Raw genomic sequence first — 17,726 nt, 5'->3', positions numbered from 1 at the left:
TGCAAAAGATCAGACTCCAGATTCAGTTTAGTCAGTGGCAGTGTAATATTTTCTTGCACTAACAGAAGAAAATTTGTCCAGAGGTGGATATCCCACTGACTGACATGTGCATAGGCAATGCACACTATTTTTGTGTGCAATTGAGAGAATTTTCCTCTAACAGTCTGAAGACAGCCTTATCCCCTGCATCAAAAACTGCCACTGACTGCTGTATTGGTCATTGTGTTGAATGCAGTAAAGTCAGGGACAGACGTCAAGTTCTCTTTGACCTCACGCCTGTCCTGCATGACAAAGTGATTAAGGAGCATATGCCATTGTCTCAAGTCTATAGCAAAACATAAAGAGGATTATCCAATCCTGTGCGCGTACACACCCATTTCTGCTGACAGTTATAGGCAGCGTGCACCCAATAACCTACTGACACATAAACGCCAGCCAAAGTGGGGGCCCACATCATGCATCTGAGCTGGGGTGTAAAATGGAGCATATTGACGTGCAAATGACAACAGACGCCGCGTAAATCCCCCACGTTCACTCCCACTCCACACGAACCCCACACGCTGAAGCTGGACTCGGAGGAGCATTTACCGTGTGGGTGTGTAACGACGTGTGTGTGCGTGTGAGTGTGTGTGTGAGTGAGTGTGTGCACGCCGGGCACTTTGACACCGGAGCGCACTCTGCGCGCGCTGTTCCGTACCGATCAGACAGGCAGACGGGCACGAAGAGACTCGCGTCTTTAAAATCTCGTCTACGGTACCGACCCCTCCGTCGGTCGCGCGCGTCATTACGCTACAACTACAACTCCAACTCCTGGCGGCGCTGCTGTCCGTCTGTCCGTCTGTCTGTCGACCGAACCCCGAAGGCGCACCGAGAAGCAAGAGAAACGCGCGAGCGAAGACGGTGCGAGAGGGACAAGGCCGTCCGCTTGGGGACAATGGGACCGTCCCCTCGCTGTTAAGCCAAGCAGAAGGCGGCATGACCAAAACGGAGCAGATCTGAACTTTGACAGGATCCGCTTTGATCTGGATTAATCGCGGCCGCATCTGACCGGTGTGAAGAAGGGGACAAGATCAGATCAAATCTTTTTTTATTTTTTATTTTTATTATTATTTATTATTATTATTATTATTGTTATCAGCGTGTCAAGGGAGAAAGCCAACCCGCACTATGGCTCGCGGAGACAGTCGACTGGGGACCTGGCAGGTGCTGCTGACCATCTCCATGGTCATCATCCCGCTGTGCGCGCATAACGGTAAGACCACCGCTCCACCGGGGACCCACCCTGCGCGTGAGCCCGGCGCTGTGCCTCGGTCTGTCGTTCGGGAGCGAGACGGCGCGCACGTGCGTGGATCAAATCACACCTGCACTTGGACGAGGATTTAATGAAACGTGGGAAATGTCCGGATAGAGACGCAGCTCCCATCTAAATGTTGATGTGACATCAGCCACATGGACAGAGGCTTCGCATCGATTTACTAAGATGTTGTAATAGTGCAGCGCTGCTGTTATATTTCACTAATTCGGTAAAAGGTAGCGAGAGGGATGTGCGTAATTAGGAGGAGGACATGCAGGTGTAACATTTCCGTTTCACTGGCATATTTCTTTTTTTTTCTTTTTATCTTGTAGTAGCCTATTCTTAGTTATAGGGTGAGAACGCTATAGGTTCTTAATGATAGGTTTAAGCTGCATTAATATAACTACAATTGTCACTGTTGAACAGTTGGAGTATATGAAAAGGAAAACATACATTGTGGAATAATATATATATATATGCCTTTATCTTCTTTTTCTAATCCCAAATCCTCGTTTAAATAGCAAAACACTGCAATAGATTGAATTAATGCATTCCATCTTCATAAGCGAGTTATGCTTTTGGATGGTAAGAGTTGAAGCGGTTCATCTCCAGACAAAGGCCGGATTAGGTACTCTGTGGTCGGTCTACATGAAGCCCATTGTGCCGCAAAATGCAGTAAATTCCTCCAGACATTAGAGGGGGTGGACGGACGGGTGGGGTGGGGTGGGGTGGGGTGGGAGGGGGTCACAGGACAAGCCCAATCCGCCCCCCCCCCCCCCTTCCATCCTTGTTTTAATTTTGTCGTTCTGTTTCCAACATATAAGGAAAAATCCCAGGAGACAACTGGAAATAAAGGAAGAAAAATCTTTTGGGCGTAAAAAAAAACAAAAAAAAACGAGCGCCGCTCTGCCCAGCAACAGGGTGGCTGGTAGGTGCGTGCATGTACGTGGGGTCGCTGGGGTTCACGCGGGAACGCGCAGACTGTACCCCGCGCCTCCCATTCCTTTCCTCGGCCTCAATGTGTAACCAGGCGTTCATGCTGTGACATATTGACCAGGGAATAGGCACGCAGGCCTGGCGCACTCCCTCTTGTGATTTAAACCACAGGGACCACGTGGGGAGGGTGTGTGTGATCAATTAGGACCATCAGATAGGTGTAGTCTGTCTGTCTGTCTATCTATCTATCTGTCTATCTATCTATCTATCTATCTATCTATCTATCTATCTATCTATCTATCTATCTATCTATCTATCTATCTATCTATCTATCTATCTATCTATCTATCTATCTATCTATCTATCTATCTATCTATCTATCTATCTATCTATCTATCTATCTATCTATCTCTCTATCTATCTATCTATCTATCTATCTATCTATCTATCTATCTATCTATCTATCTATCTATCTATCTATCTATCTATCTATCTATCTATCTATCTATCTAATATATATATCTGAATTTTGTTTATGGCTTCTAGCATGTCCAAGTGAAGCTGATTGGTCCTGGAAACTGAAACTAGCTGATCGTTCGGCTGCCAAGACCTGGATTTACATCTGATGTGTTAAAAATGTCTACAATTTTAGAACTTCGTTGTGGTTTATATAAATATTACGGGTAAAAGGCTAATAAATCTATAAGTGCATAGCGATGGGCTTTTCGTGATGCAGTCATAGAGCATGACATGGATTGCTTCCAGACTCTTGGGTGCACTGTCATGCAAATGTGTGTGTACTAACTCATAGACTACATACTGTGAGGTCCATCTGCCCTGCAGCCCTAGAAAGCTCACGATATGTCAGAATAGATCAGCTCGTCTCCATCTTTCACACCAAAACACACTGAAGGAGGTGAGGTCAGGATGGTATTTATAGCTTAATAAGCAGCAAGAAATCCACAAGAGATGATGGATAGAGTCATTTTAAAATGCCTGAAACAAAAATTCTGAATAAATCATGATTGCATTCTCAATTTTTAATTTGAGTCATTTAGCCCTTCTTGAATATTTTTAGTTTACAACTTTGCAGCTGTGTCTCTTTATCACCATATTTCTTCCCCCCCCCATGTTTAAAACCGGTGTCACTCCATCTACTCTCCCCCCCGAAACAATCAAAATGACCTCAGGTGGAACTCGTTACCATGGTGACTCGCTCAATGCAATGCCAGAGGTTGCAAAGCTGACTGTCAGTTAAAAGCACAAATCACAGTCTGGAAAAGACGGATGTCACACAGCAAAAGCGGAGAGCGGTGCGTTCAGTTTGAGCATCTTGTAATCTCCTCATGTTCCCCTTTTACTCTTGGACTCTCTACAAGGAGTTCCAGCCGCTAACAGGATGCAGCCTCGCCTAAGTCTCAACAGAGCAAATTGGCAGATTGAGCCCTTAAGTGAGAGCTGAATCGGCTGCAGTCAGTCTGAGTCGGCGTGGAATGTCTCTTTCTACAAAAGAGAAGAAAAAAAAAACAACAACATAGGTCTTCAGATTCATTCCAAATCCTTCTTTTCCCAGAGATGGAGCTGGCATCCAGCACCTCCCGACTGGCCGGGCTGCTGATTGAAAATCAGGGAAGAGAAAGAGCACTAACACTAGATTCTCTGTTTCCGCTGCAGTTCCCTCGCCCTTCTCCTCCTTTCAACACAGCACCTCTTTACATCTCACCATGGCAACTGCGCTCCGCGAGTGAGGTGAATCTCATGGCTTCTCAGCCGCCACTGCGGGCTTCGTGACTCGAGGCACGTTTGGATGGTTTTTGTTTGAGGTCTGAATAAAGAGCCATGTATTGAAAGGTGCCACCTCTTTTTGAACCAAGGAATTTGAGGGTGGCAATGGAAGACAAGCCAACTAGCAAACCTTTCGGCTAAGTTCAGCTGTGTCTGTAGCTGTAGGCCAAAAGAAAAGTGAAAAGAAATGACAGACAACTGTGGGAACATACAAAAGTATTCCCAGAAGACAAAGACGTTGATGGCTGGTACTTGGAAAAACAGTTTTGTTGTTTACAGGCCACTTATATGGCTTTTTTACACAACTACTTTCACCTATCCACACACGCTTGTACACACCGATTCGCAAATTGGGGGCAATGTGGCATTCACTGTGCAAGTATGGTGTGACATGAAACTACGAGTGTCTGGACAATCTGCCTACTGGGAGAAGACTGCACATATACCTAAGTCATAGCTGCCCTCTGTCTTTTCATCCAGCTCCAAGCAGGAATTAGGATAAGAATCAGCATCAGTGTTTAATAGAATTATACTGTTGTATTTCTTTACTGGTACCAAGTAACCCAGTAAAAGAATACAGGGTTACATATTAAGTAACCCATAATATGGAACTGAATGTCCTTCATTTTAATGATTGCACTTTTCTGATGGTGGATGGAAGGAGTTAGAATGCAAGACCTAGCCAAGGAGCGATGACACAATTTTAGTATATCCTACTACATCAGATAGATGTCTCTTAGAAGGTTTTTGTAGATTTTTACACTTAAAAGTAATTTGAGTGCAAATTACTTTTACAGGGGTGCAAATACTTCATTGGCTATTTGCACCCCTGTCCTTCTCCTCAGATTGCAAAGTGCAGATGAGCCTGACCAGTCAGTCTCTAACCCACAGCTCTAAATCCTGGTTTAATCCTCAACAAGTCTCAGTCACCCGAGAACATTGGTCAGTCACTTACTGTAACAAATCCTGTATCACCACATGCAGACTGCACACTTCCATCTTCAACTTTTGCTTTTATTTCTATAAAAAATCTTATTTGATTCCTAAGAGATATTTCCAGTTTTTTACTATGCGTCTCTCATTAAGAAACAAATATATTTATCAAAGATGACGACGTGATTGTGGTGTATAGTGAGCCTGGGAAAACTTTCTGACATTTCCTCTAAGTGGTGTGAAGAGACACTAACATTTCTTGTGCACAAAGCACAGTTGGAAACTTGGGAATTCCTAGATTTGCCTTTAGGTAAGATGCAAGATAACAGCATAACTCAAAGCATTCCCTCTCACAGTCATGCTGACACCGACTGTTAAACTCAGTCACAATTGATTTTCCTCTGAATTGTCAGCTTGCGTGTCAGGTTGTATATGTTTTCTTATACAATGGAGTTAAAATTGAGTAGCATACAGTGTCTACTGAAAAATAATCCACCTTTTAGAAATGCCATGTTAAGAAGCTAATAAGTTTTAGGCAGAAATACAAGAATAACTCTTATTAGCATCCCAAACAATTCTTATAAATATAAGTGTATTTTAATACAACATTTTTGATTCATGATGGACTTTCACTGTTGCATGGCCATTGCCTTCCTACATAATTTCATTCAATTCTCTTGCAAGGGAGTGGTTTCTACCCAGCTACCATTGGGTATTATTATGCTTTATGTCTAAGTCAATGATTAAAAATATAAAAGACAAAAGAACCATTACATTCTAGTAGATTTGTGGTCTATATAAAAACAGCTACTTTTTTATACATCCCATTATTTTGATCAAGAAAAAATAACCGTGACAAATAAGAATAGGAAAGAACTGGGCTTGTCTTACCACCACAATGAGATTTTGAGGCAACTAGTAAAAGTTATGACTTGTCCTTCTCTCACAAATGTGAATGAAGTGAGTTGGCTAAGTTAGCCACTTAGCGTGATGATGGCGTGATTGTGGTGAATAGTGAGCCTGGAAAAACTTTTTCAGGGGTTTTAACTGGACATGTGTGCTTGAGGCTTTGATATCAGGCCAGGCAAGAATAGACCTTTGAAGCCACAATCACAATCGCTTCTGGTAGGTGTAATGTGAAAGATAGAAAGAAGCTCTATATCACCATTGTTACAAACGGTGTAGAATTTTGATTCCATGATCTGTGGAAAATTTCATAAACACCATTGTGTGTTTTGATCAGCAGCTTCTGATCAAAACACACAATGGTTTGTCTTTGGGAGTTTCTGCAAGATAACAGCCTTCATCAGTCTGTCTTAGGCAGATAAAAACTATCATCACTACCAAGAGCTCAGAGTTTTGTTTTGCTTGTGCAAGAATAAGGAATCACAATACAAATAATCTTTGCAGTGAAAAAATATTTCTTCCTGTTTCCGATTGACAGGACGGCATTCGCTGGCCAGACGTCATCCTCACCACAACCACTCATCCGTCCACAAGGAGGCCTTGGACACCCGGATGGTTCTCAGTGACGACTCAGCAGAGAGAGAGCACCTGATCGGAGCAGGAATCGGTGCCAGACTCCCACTCAGCTCCACCAGGCATCACCACTCTCACAAACGCCACTACTTGGATTTTGTAGAGGAGGACCAACACGGGGAGGAGTTTACAGCCGGAGGGGCGGGGCCAGACCATCCTGGGAACCCACTATCTGATGACGTCATCATGGTGGCGTTTCACAGTCCAGCGCCAGATGTTGTGCCCGCCGACGTCACTCTGGATTGGGCCAAAACCCCCAAAGCTCAAAAGCAGAGAGGTGGAGAACCTGATAAATATTCCCTCACTGAATACTACGACTACCTGTCTTCTGACAACGACGTCTCAGCAGTAGACACGACCCCAGAACCCGAACCCACCCCTTCACCTCCACCCGACATGGAGGATGAGAACCCGCTCCTGGCAGGTTCTCCGGTGATCCGCAAAAACTCAAGGCCAAACACCAGTGGTGGATCATCTTTGCCAGCTCCTCCTATGCAGGGACCAGACAACAACAACGGAATGGGTGTAGGTGGGGCTGTGGGTGCAGATGGCTGCAGGCTGGGCTTTGTGCTGTCCGGACCAGGAGTTTGTGTTTCTCAGTGTGACATTGAACCAAACTTTTGCTTCAACGGAGGTGTGTGCACCGTGGTGGCAGGAATGGGTGCCTTCTGCAGGTGAGAGACGTGATAAGACTTCAGGTCAGCTTCATTTTATCGCTTTTTGTTTAGCGTATCGCAAACACAGCATTGCCACGAGGCTGATAACTGACCCCTCTGATTTGGATCAAAAACACTCCCCTCTTTAATTTGGCTTATTGCAATCATTCGCTAATGTTTTGTCCTCTGACACAAAAGGAAAGATTAAGGGAACTACATGCAAGCACACACACACAAACACACACGCATGCACAAAGACAGAAGGCTGGCTTAATGTGTCATGTGGGTTCGTCAAGATCACAGCAGGGTCCCCAATGGATTAGCTCTGTGTTTTGAGGTAAGAGATGTAGAAAGCACATGGTAGTCGCCTGCTCAAAGACAAACTGACAACAGAAAAATACACACACACACACGCACACACACACCCACGCACGCATACACACAGTATCCTTGCATGCACAATGCCAACACACAACGAAGACCGAACGCATCATGTTGCAACCATCTGCCCCATCTGTAGTTTGACCGTCAGCTTGGAGACAAACTGTTGCTCATCCTGTCCAATGCACGATCTGAAGCATATGCACAAATACATATATAGACTGGCGCCTTATTCAGATATGTGCTGTCAGTTGCACAGGTAGGGCTAAAATACAAGCATGTATGCATGCACATGCTCTGATCCTTTGATCTTATTACAAGCAAGGCTGCTTGTTGGACAGCCTCCAGGTTGCACCACATAATGTGCAAGTACTATTGCACTCCTGTTTTAAAAATGACTGCACATCTTGCAGTCTACCTCGCAAAGGTATCTGTATCACTTCAGTTCTTCCGGTCTTTATCACATGGCAGCATCAAAATTTAATGTATTTTATGAGGATTTAATTTGATAGGTAGAAAGCATCACATAATTCAGATTTGTAAGGGTAGTGGACGAAACAGTGTACTGTTTATTGCTTTCAGATTCCCTTCACTATTAAAGAAAACCAGTGCAACCACTTCTATTCCATTATGAATCTAGCAGATGAGCAAAAGGTCAAACATCAGTGCTAAATGGCAAACAAGTTAGGAGTGAAGTTGTGAAGAAGCTTTGAACATTAACAAAAATTAAGGTATTAATGCAAAGTTAATTTGAGATGCGGCCTATAGTTGCTCATGGTGACTCCAGAGGAGCTGCAGAGATTCACAGTTTTGGTGAAATAAACGTTGACAGAAACACCATAAGGCATGTATTCCACAAATCTGTTGTTTATGGAAGAGTGGGCTAAGGAAAATCATTATCGTTAGAAAGAAATGAGAAGAATTGTCTGTAATTTGCCACATGTAATGAAGGGAGCTCAACAAGTATCTGGAAGAAAGTGCTCCTTATAAACAGAACACTAGCTGTGGTGAAAAACTGGCACTGCACACCATCCTGAACAACATAAAACATGGTGGTGGCACCGCCAATCTGCTGTTTTCCTGAAGCAGGAACAGCAAAATAAGTCAAATTTGATGGTGGAGAAATAGATGAAGGTAAATATCGACATATATTGACTTACATATGTCCAAAAATGATTGGGATATTTTCAGGAAGAACAGGTTAACATAAAAAAGCAACACATGCTTTAAGGTACTCTGATCTTGTAAAAAAAAGAGGCAAAGCCAAAAACTGTGTTAACTGTATAATAACTCTCTACGGGTTTAAAAATCTTGATGAAAAATGTTAATGTTTGTCATAATACCACAATGTTAATATATAAAAGTCTGTGTGGTTTGAAAACACATGTACTTTAAATCTGCCAATGCCATGAGCTCACAGCCTTTGAATACTGACTCAATGACAGCAGGAGTCATTATCTACAAGGACAAAGTGGTGATAGTATTTACAAGGCTAATTTAGCATTTGTTTAGCACTTATTGTCTGCTTTTATATCATATTTGTTCTTCCTTCCATCCTTTTGTGTCCAGGTGTAACGTACAGGACTACATCTGGAATAAAGGGCTGCGCTGTGAATGGGCCGTCACAGAGTTCCAGGTGCTGTGCGTCGTGGTGGCTGTGGCCTGTTTCGTCTTCCTCCTGCTCTTCATGATCATCGTGTTCTTCTCCAAGAGCCTGTACCGCCTCAAAAACGAGAACATGCGCCTTCGCAAACGCAGGTGTGTGTGTGTGTGCTCGATCCCCCTTTGCATTCCACAGTGTTGATCAAATTTTTTTATTTTTTTTGGTTTGTTTTTACTGTGACTCATATTGCAGCGAAGGGAGAAACAAAAAGACGCTTCTGTAAATATTTCTGTCGCGCCTGTGTCCCTCATTGCGTTCCCGCAGTAAGTACCGCCCCCAGAGCAGCGAGCCACAGACGGACGGCCTCTCGGTTTCGACAACAGCTGACGGGTCGCAGCCAAATGTAAGGAAACTGTGTGACACTCCTCCGCCTGCCCCCCAAGCTCATACTCACAACCTGGCGTACTATGACAACATTATCTGTCAGGTATGCCTCCACTCTCCTCCTGTTTGCTCTTGTCCCTCTGTTTTCAGTACTTGCAGTCTGTCTCTCTTTAACTGCATCTTTTGTTCTCGCTTCTTCCTTCTGATGTTCTCTCCTGTGACCCCCGGCCAGCTTAAACAATAATTTGTTGTATTCTATGAATCTGTCTTGTTCTGCTGCCGTGTGCAGGTGTGCGTGTGCGTGAGAGAGAGCGAAACTTTGCCATCTGTCAGTATGATTCCAAACCATCAGCTAAATCAGAAGACTATCATTAGGATGTTCACTTACAGATAGTTTGTGGAGCATGTTTGTGTTTAACCATTTTCACACCCACCAATCACCTCTCAGAGGCCATCAACCACCACCAATCCCTGGGAGTATAGCCACAGAAAGCCTTATAACCACCTCCAGGTAAGCCCAGTGGATAGGTCTGCGTTGCCTCCTCTCCCCTCCCTATCCTTGTTGGAAGCCCACCCACTGTGCAATTACTAGCTGTCAATTTAGCTGAAAACCTTACTTCCAACATTTCTCCCCTGAATCCAGTCCGATGCACGCGCCAGGTGAAATGACAAATGGCAGAGCTCTCGCGAGGAAGGCGTTTGTTCACGTGTGTTCTGCAGTAGCCTCTGCAGGATGATTAAACACTAGGCTGCTTCATTTGTTTCCTTTCTCACCCGCGTCCCTGCAGCTTCCCGAGGTGCTCGGCGAGGCAAGAGCGCCTCCATTTCCCTCAACTCAGCACATGCAGCCATTTTAGCTCCTTGTGCAGCTCTTCTCCTTATCTTTTCTGAAACATATTTAGGGCTTCTATGATGTTATAAACCAAACTGCTCTGTAGCAGCACACAAAAAGGTGCAAATCACAGCCCATTAATTACTATCTCAACGGAGGGACCCAGAGGGTTTGGAGGTGCGGGGGGCTTATTATCTGCTTTGTGTGCACAAATCTTTGTTGTTCATACAAAACAGCGCAGTTGGGCTTGAATACGACCGTTTTACTCAGTCAACAGATACCAGCAAAGGCCGTTGTTTTGTACGACCCAGAGTAGAAATGAAGCTTTCAACTTTTAAAACCTTTCATCTGTCATGCTAAGGCGTACTTAGTGAGTTGTGTCCAGTAGCAGCAAAGCGTTACCGATCAATGGTGCCCTATTTACTGCCTGCTGTGACTTTGACCTTCAAATGTCCATGACACTCCAATAAATTACACGCTTGAACATTTACACACGGACACATAAACAAATGCATAGATGCCCAAAAAAACACAGACACATCTCTTTGACTGATAATAAAGTCTGCTTAACTCAAATGTTGGAATTTAAACACTGATGGATTTCTTTTATTTTTTATTTTTGATAAGTCCTGCACCTGCAGTGAAAAAACCTAGGTGAACAATTGTGGCTTTTCTTTTTTTCAACCTTGGTCTGTTCTTTCAGCTCTGTTAACGCTTCCCTGCAGCGATTATAGATGAGCTTTCGTGACTACCGGATGCTCCAAATGTCAGGGCTAGAGGCTGAAAAGCCACGGCAAGCTCATAGTCTGGACTGCATTTTCGGAAATGTCATAAAACTAATAGGTAGTTTTTATAAACCAGAGGCATTACATAAGAAGGTTCTGTGTCAGCCTAGATAATGACTTTTGAAGATAACATATAAAACTCTTTTGATCTCTCACTCTTTATCCAACATTTTTCTTCATCCAATGCAAATGCAGAAGATAAGTTGCCAGTAATTATATTTACTCGGTCCAACAACTCTTCATAATTGCTTGTGACGGTTCCTTTCCTCCATCGCTTGTTGACGTGATCATGAAACTTATCCTGAACCTGAAAAATCAATCCTACCATAAAAAGATTTTTAGAAAGCCACCCTTAAATGTTTCAGATCATCAAACATATCTTCTGTCACACAAAAAAAAAAAATTCAGAGAGAATGCAAAAAACTGTTTTCACTTAATGAAAAGCTGAATGAGGCATTTGCGATACGTTCCAGTCTTTAGGCCACTCCTAATCAATTCAGTGTCTTGAACTGGTGTTGTTCTGCTGCATAACCCCACTGGCTTTCATGTTCCGGTCATTTCCCCTGTCTGGTAGAGAGCACCTGGGTGGTCAAGAATAAAATAAAAATTGTTAACAGTTTAAAACTCAAATATCCAGTTTTAAAGACCAATAAAAGCAATTTAGGGTTGATTCTAAAATGCACCAGATTGTGGAGATATTTAAACCTGCATGTGTTATGGGAACTTGTTTTCTAGTCTCCATTTCCATTTCTACAGACATTACTAGACTGTTTTTGTCAATTTTTACTTTTAGTTTAGTTAGAAGCAGTCACTTTTCATAAATTTGTAGTGCATAGAATGATTCTGCAACGTAAACAAGACCTCGGCAAAATTGCTCTGTTTGGTCTTGGTGAGACATGCACATTTCATTACACACGGACATCTCTTGTTTCACACGAGAAAGTATTTGTCCGTTGAATTACACGTCATTTTATTTGCCGCATCTCACTTAGAGCTGAACGGGAACTGACTCTCTCTCTGCAGGATGAGCCCCAGAAGAAGGAGAACCAAGCCAAATCCCCCGCGCCTAAAGAGGAGGGGTCCATGAACATCCTGAACTCCCACTCCCCGAAGCATGAGAACAACCGCCCCGCCTCTGTCGTCCACGGCCACACCCCCAACAACACGGAGGAAAACACAGAGGTAAACATGCTCCAGAACAACCTGGTGTAACGTCAGCACATGGTCGAGTGTGCAGCGATTGAATCAGACCAAAATATTCTACAGTGCACACACAGAGGTTTTTGGACGAAAACATAAATAAAATAAAAGTTTACACCTTGCTAAGTACGATTTTCTAAAAGGATCTAAGATCTAAAGTTAAAAGTGAGCACAACACATATTTATAGTTCCAACGCGAGAAGCACAAATAAGCTCTGTTTACGAGGCCGCCATGCTCACATCGATCACACGGTGGCGCCGCTGCCTCCTTTTCTCCTTCATCTGCCTTTAATGCTGGACTAAAATCTCTGGCTCGGACCAACTACTGACTGACTGTTCTCTCTACTGATGCTCTGCCTTGGTCTTCTGACCAATGAACTTCTGCATTGTCTTTTCTCCTGTTTCCCTGAGCTTCCCCTCTCTCTGCCTTTCCCTCTCTGCCTCAGCCTTTCCCCGCCTAACTGTGTCTCTCTGCCCGCATGCATTGGTGTTATCAGCGAAAAATGTGTTTGAAAAACGTACAATTTGAAGAGAAAAAAAAAAAGAAGAAGAAAATATGTGGAAATAAAGTGAATCTGTATTTGCAAACTGTTAATGTTCAGCATTGCTAAAATAAGTTGATATGTCTAGATTACCTGAGGATAAAGTAATTGCTTAGAGTTGATATTTGAATCTATATGCATATATTACAAGCGCTGTGTCTTGGTTTTCAATGTGTTTTGCTATCTTTAATGTACTTGATATTCTTTTCTACCTTTTTGGCTATTCATGGAGGGTTACGGTTCACAGTTGTTGGAATAAATCTTTTTCATTTTACCCAGCTTGTCCCCGTGTGTTGCTATAAGCTCCTCCTCTCCCCGCGCCCCAGACGCTGACTTCCTCTTTTGCGCTTTTCTCTTTTTTCTTTTTCTGCTTGTCTGCACACAATGAAGCTCAGTCCTGCCCTACCAAATAATAACTGAATGCATGGCTGACCCTACTTTTATGCTGCAGTAGGCTGCTCCTCGCAGATTACGCAGCAGAAATACAATAGTCAGCGTGAACCTATTCAGAACCGTGGACAGCTCCTGGAGTGCGACCGCATTAGGAACTCCCATAAAATCCTTTCCTCGTCTTTCTTTACATTCCTAACTATAAACTGCAGTTTCAGTCAGAAGATTGCACGCTTTCATAATGGGCATAAATGTTTAGTGAAGTTGGGGCTGGTAGTGATGCATCTGAATACTTTCCCACAACAAACAGCTTCAATGTTTTGTTTTGACCTGCAGAGGTCCATATTACAGAGGTTCTGACTGAAGACAATGTGTTTTCGTATAACAGCTTACAGTGATGTTCTTTATTTGATCAAGATTTCCTCTTTGCACAATAAGCGCCGGGTGTTCCACAGAACAGAACCACTCTCTCTTTATCAGCTTCTTTAGGTCACTGACTCTAATGCGTTACCTCCAGCAATGATGGCAGGGGAGATTGTGCTCCCCACAAAAGACTCATGGCACTCTCATTTACAGAATTGGCAGCAAGTTGGGTTTTTAAGTATAGCCTGCAAATGATATTTTACCTTAGTCTACTGTGAAGTGACTTTATATCAACATTGAGCTTAAGAGAGCAGACCAAGTAAGAACCTCTTTTTCCAATATCAGCACTTTCAGGTTTGACTAAAACTTAGAGCTTCCCACATGTGAAAACCAAATTGTTTATTTATTTACTTAATTTTTACTTTTTGAGAAAGCACAAAGAGTGAGATATTTGGCCAATACAAAGCTTTCATAGCATAAAACACAGTAATGTGTGGCGGTGCAGTATTATGGTATGGGTGGGATGGTGTTATTCACACATTGCACAAAGTGAATGTAATAATTAAAGACCAACTCCAAACTATTCAACTTCATCTTGAATTATTGGTTAGACAGCAGAGACATGGAGTCAGTTGGACATTTAAGCCAAACAATAGCCGATACCAAACACATTCAAATGCAAAAAATACTTTGCTAATCCTGAAGGACAATAAAAGTTGTAGTTCATATTATTAAAGGTGATTTAAAGAGATGTTGTCGATTCTGTGGACAGGATGGTATCTCCTGTAGCAGTCTGTATTACAGCAAATTTGAAGAAGCCTCTGATTAAAGAGGATGGCCAAGGTTGGCAATAACCTTCTTGATTTTACGTAAAATCCTTCTTTGCATCATCATCTCCAGAGGTTCCACAGTCGTCCTCAGAACAGAACCAACCTTCTTCATCGATTACTGGACCCTTTTAGGTCCCAGGCTCCGAAGCTTCTGCCCCGACAGATGACTTTAAAGACTTATAGAAGGTATGCAGCATCTTGCTGCAAACACTGAAGGATCTTCCTCAAGAAGTCCAGGCTGCTCCGTCCTTTCTTTTAGACAGCTTCACTTCACTGTGGAGTCTCCAGTTCAGTCTGGAAGAATCCAGCAAGAATTCTGCCAAAATATTTATTCTAGCAGGTTGGAACCATATTATTGATCTTAAGAATCATTGAAGCTGTTTGTTGTATAATTACTTCCAAAAAAAGTAATGATATATATATATATATATTGCAACGCTTTAAAATGACTTTTATGTATGTCAAACTTCTAACCAGAACTGCGAATGCTTATTTAATCCTCTGTTAGCACACTTCAATCAAAATGTGCTAACAGTGCTAATGTGTGTTCCTTTCTTAATCCTAAATAGAGAAAGCTTGATTTGAGTCATCAGAATGATTTGTCTTGTTCTTTAGTAAACCTGCAATATTAGCTAATATTGCAGGTTTACTGCAATACACATTTTATGATGTTGGAAACATCATAAAATGTGATTGTCAATTAAACATTATTTTCTAGCCTGGGTAAGAAGGTTTTCTTTATTTTATGAAAGCCTCAGGAAATAAATAGATAAACATCAAATTGTCATATTTTTGCCATTTTTGAAAAGCACAGTATTAGTGACAGAAATAATATTAATTCTGTTCTTGAATCATTCTGTGAATGATAGGTGATGGTGTTTGTTTCCAGGTTGTAAGTTCCTCTGATTCATCCATGTTGCCATCTGGTGGTATGCTGAAGTAATACCTGCAGTTCAAACTCCTGTATATTAGGATTCATTTATGGATATATATGGAAATACCTTCCAAATTCACATTTATTAACTTTTTACCTTCAAGAAATCTTAAGTGCTGCTTGCAAAATTTAGCCAATGAAATTCTGACGGAAACAGCACTTGATGGTGTGCATGGAGGCTGTTGTCGTTCACTTCGCAGTCATAGTTTTTAGAAATAAAACGTAGCTTTTCCCTGGCATCAATCCTGCACTTCACGGAGTTCTGTATTGATTTAAAATCACACAATTACAATCAGTCCTCCACCTTTTCTCTTTAGTTCTGCAACTGTCACATGATCAATCCAACCGTTTTTTTTCTGTTTTAGTCCTTATTTTATCTTCTTTTTGTTTCACTTTCCCTACATTGTTGCATCCCATTTTTTCCCCTTACCATATTTCTTCAACAGGATGGAGTCACCATTGGCCTGGAAGTGCTGCTACCCAAAGAGGCCAAGCTGCACCAGGAGGTCAGCCCACCCCTTCAGTACGATGTCTTCCTCTACAAAGTCGCCAACAACGGAGACTCCACCTCTCACAGCCAGGGGGCTCCCTCTAACCCCTCCGTCTCTCAACCCGCTCCGAAATCTCCCAAAACACCCAAACTCACCACGGGTGCCGCATCCGGGAGGCACTCCTCACCCGGCCGTCACTCCTTATCCGGTCGCCACCCATCACCCGGTCGCCACCCAGCACCTGACCCGGGCCTCTCCTCTACGGCTCCCCAGCAGCGCAGCCCCCGAGGCGGAGCCCCCAACAACTCGGAGCGCTCTGCGCGGTGGAGAGACCACCAGAGCGGGCCCATTCACTCCTCTCCCTCTTCACCTCATCTCACCCAGGCGCCTCCGTCACCATCCAGAGCGAAGGTCAGCGCGGTCAGCACCCGCTCTCTGCCGCCCCTCTCCTGACCAGATGTTCCCTCCGCCCATCCCCAACAACTGCACGTCCAAACACGCAAAGACGCGTCTCTGTCCAATCTATGTGGTCCAGTTTTGTACTAGCTTTTTGTAGGTATTTTTCCCTCAAACCGCTCTCGACCCACACATTTATTACTAGGACAACGGACCACAGCAGGGTTCACGGGACTGGGGCCAGGAGTGCTGGAATTCAACATGGACGCACAAAACCACAAAAGGCTAATCATTCTGCCGTCTCTGCAGCCTCAGATATTATTTTTGATGTAAATAACGAGCTTCCTCAACTCAGGTTTAAGACGCCTCAGACCCGTAGCGCGGTGCCAACGTCAGCAGAAACTGAGGACGTAGCGCAGAAGAAAAGCACGTAACACTGTTATCATTTATTTTATATGAATCTTTTGCTAAAAAAATTATGCTTTTGTTTTTATGTTTCTAATCTGAAATAAATAATAAAGAGAACGACAAGCCGTCGCGTTTTTTTTTTCTTTTTGTTCAGGCAAGAGAAAAGGCAGACCTGACAGTGTGAAGACCTCTGCTGCCACCCTGTGGACAACGGAGGTATTACGACAGAAGGCTTTGTAATTCTGTTGGACCTTAAATTCCTGAAATTTTGGTTCCAAAATATGTATTGTTTTATTTATAACATATATAATACATATTTGTTTGTTTTTAAAAAATAACAGTTTGATTTTGCTACATTGGATCCTCATTGAAAAGGTTAAATTTCAGTAATTTAACAAAAGAGGTGAAAATCAAATTTTGACATATTCACGCACATTCACAATTCAGAAGGCACTTTCACTGACAGAGAAAGCCTGAGGAGAACAGACAGGGATGTTTCATTGCAAAGGGACTGGATTCCCGGAAGCAGGGCGGACAATGTGAATTAGATTGCAAAAGGCAATTATCTTGCCTTTTGCAAAATAATTAGAGATCTGGAAGCGAACTGGAATTGACCACAGCTGACATAAACAAAGATCACATCCACACTGAGAGGACTAAGACGAGACAAACAAACGAAATGAGGAGAGGGGTCAGAAAACGTAGAGATTAAAAGCCCACAAAAGGGCAATAGCACAAAAATGATGTAAAATCTTTTATCCTAACAGCTGATGTGCCAGCCCCAGATGGTGGTAAACAACATTTGCAAGGGCAAACAATGTTAATTGTATCATTTTCCTCACACATTGCTGGAGAAATGACAGTAATTATCTAATTTTATGTGTTGCGGCCTAACAACTAACTGCAGTATTTTGTCAAAAAAAAATAAATAAATGTTTGCAGTGACAGTCACTGGTAAAACTTTCTGAACATCTTTTTTTTTTTCAATCTGTCAGAAACCATATAAAAAGCTAGTCAATATCGGCCTGACAGAAGGACAGTCAT

The 17,726-nt window shown here is 42.8% G+C and overlaps 1 protein-coding gene across 2 annotated transcripts; it reads left to right on the top strand.

The window, feature by feature from the left end:
- The first annotated feature begins 518 nt into the window (after window positions 1-518).
- Window positions 519-16,774, top strand: LOC129378572 (uncharacterized). 2 transcript variants are annotated; one of them, XM_055058892.1, is made up of 6 exons: window positions 519-1,252; window positions 6,393-7,161; window positions 9,094-9,282; window positions 9,452-9,530; window positions 12,152-12,310; window positions 15,834-16,774. In XM_055058892.1, the coding sequence occupies exons 1-6, from the start codon at window positions 1,168-1,170 to the stop codon at window positions 16,329-16,331; spliced, it is 1,779 nt and encodes a 592-aa protein (XP_054914867.1). In that variant the 5' UTR covers window positions 519-1,167; the 3' UTR covers window positions 16,332-16,774. The 2 variants fall into 2 exon arrangements, with proteins under 2 accessions (XP_054914867.1, XP_054914865.1); XM_055058890.1 differs by having other exon boundaries at window positions 522-1,252; window positions 9,452-9,614; window positions 15,834-16,771.
- Window positions 16,775-17,726: the final 952 nt, after the last annotated feature.

Source organism: Poeciliopsis prolifica, unplaced genomic scaffold (genome assembly GCF_027474105.1).
Source record: "Poeciliopsis prolifica strain line A6 unplaced genomic scaffold, Auburn_PproV2 SCAFFOLD052, whole genome shotgun sequence".
Taxonomy (NCBI): Eukaryota; Metazoa; Chordata; class Actinopteri; order Cyprinodontiformes; family Poeciliidae; genus Poeciliopsis; species Poeciliopsis prolifica.
Note: the sequence above shows the minus strand (reverse complement) of the source record. Positions and strands in the feature narration are given on the sequence as shown.

Bases quoted from the DNA above. Each gene is read 5' to 3' on its own strand.
- LOC129378572 (XM_055058890.1), top strand. From the start codon at position 1,168: ATGGCTCGCGGAGACAGTCGACTGGGGACCTGGCAGGTGCTGCTGACC. The intron at 1,253-6,392 runs GTAAGACCACCG...TCCGATTGACAG, and splicing joins CCCGCTGTGCGCGCATAACG to GACGGCATTCGCTGGCCAGA. The intron at 12,311-15,833 runs GTAAACATGCTC...TTTCTTCAACAG, and splicing joins ACACGGAGGAAAACACAGAG to GATGGAGTCACCATTGGCCT.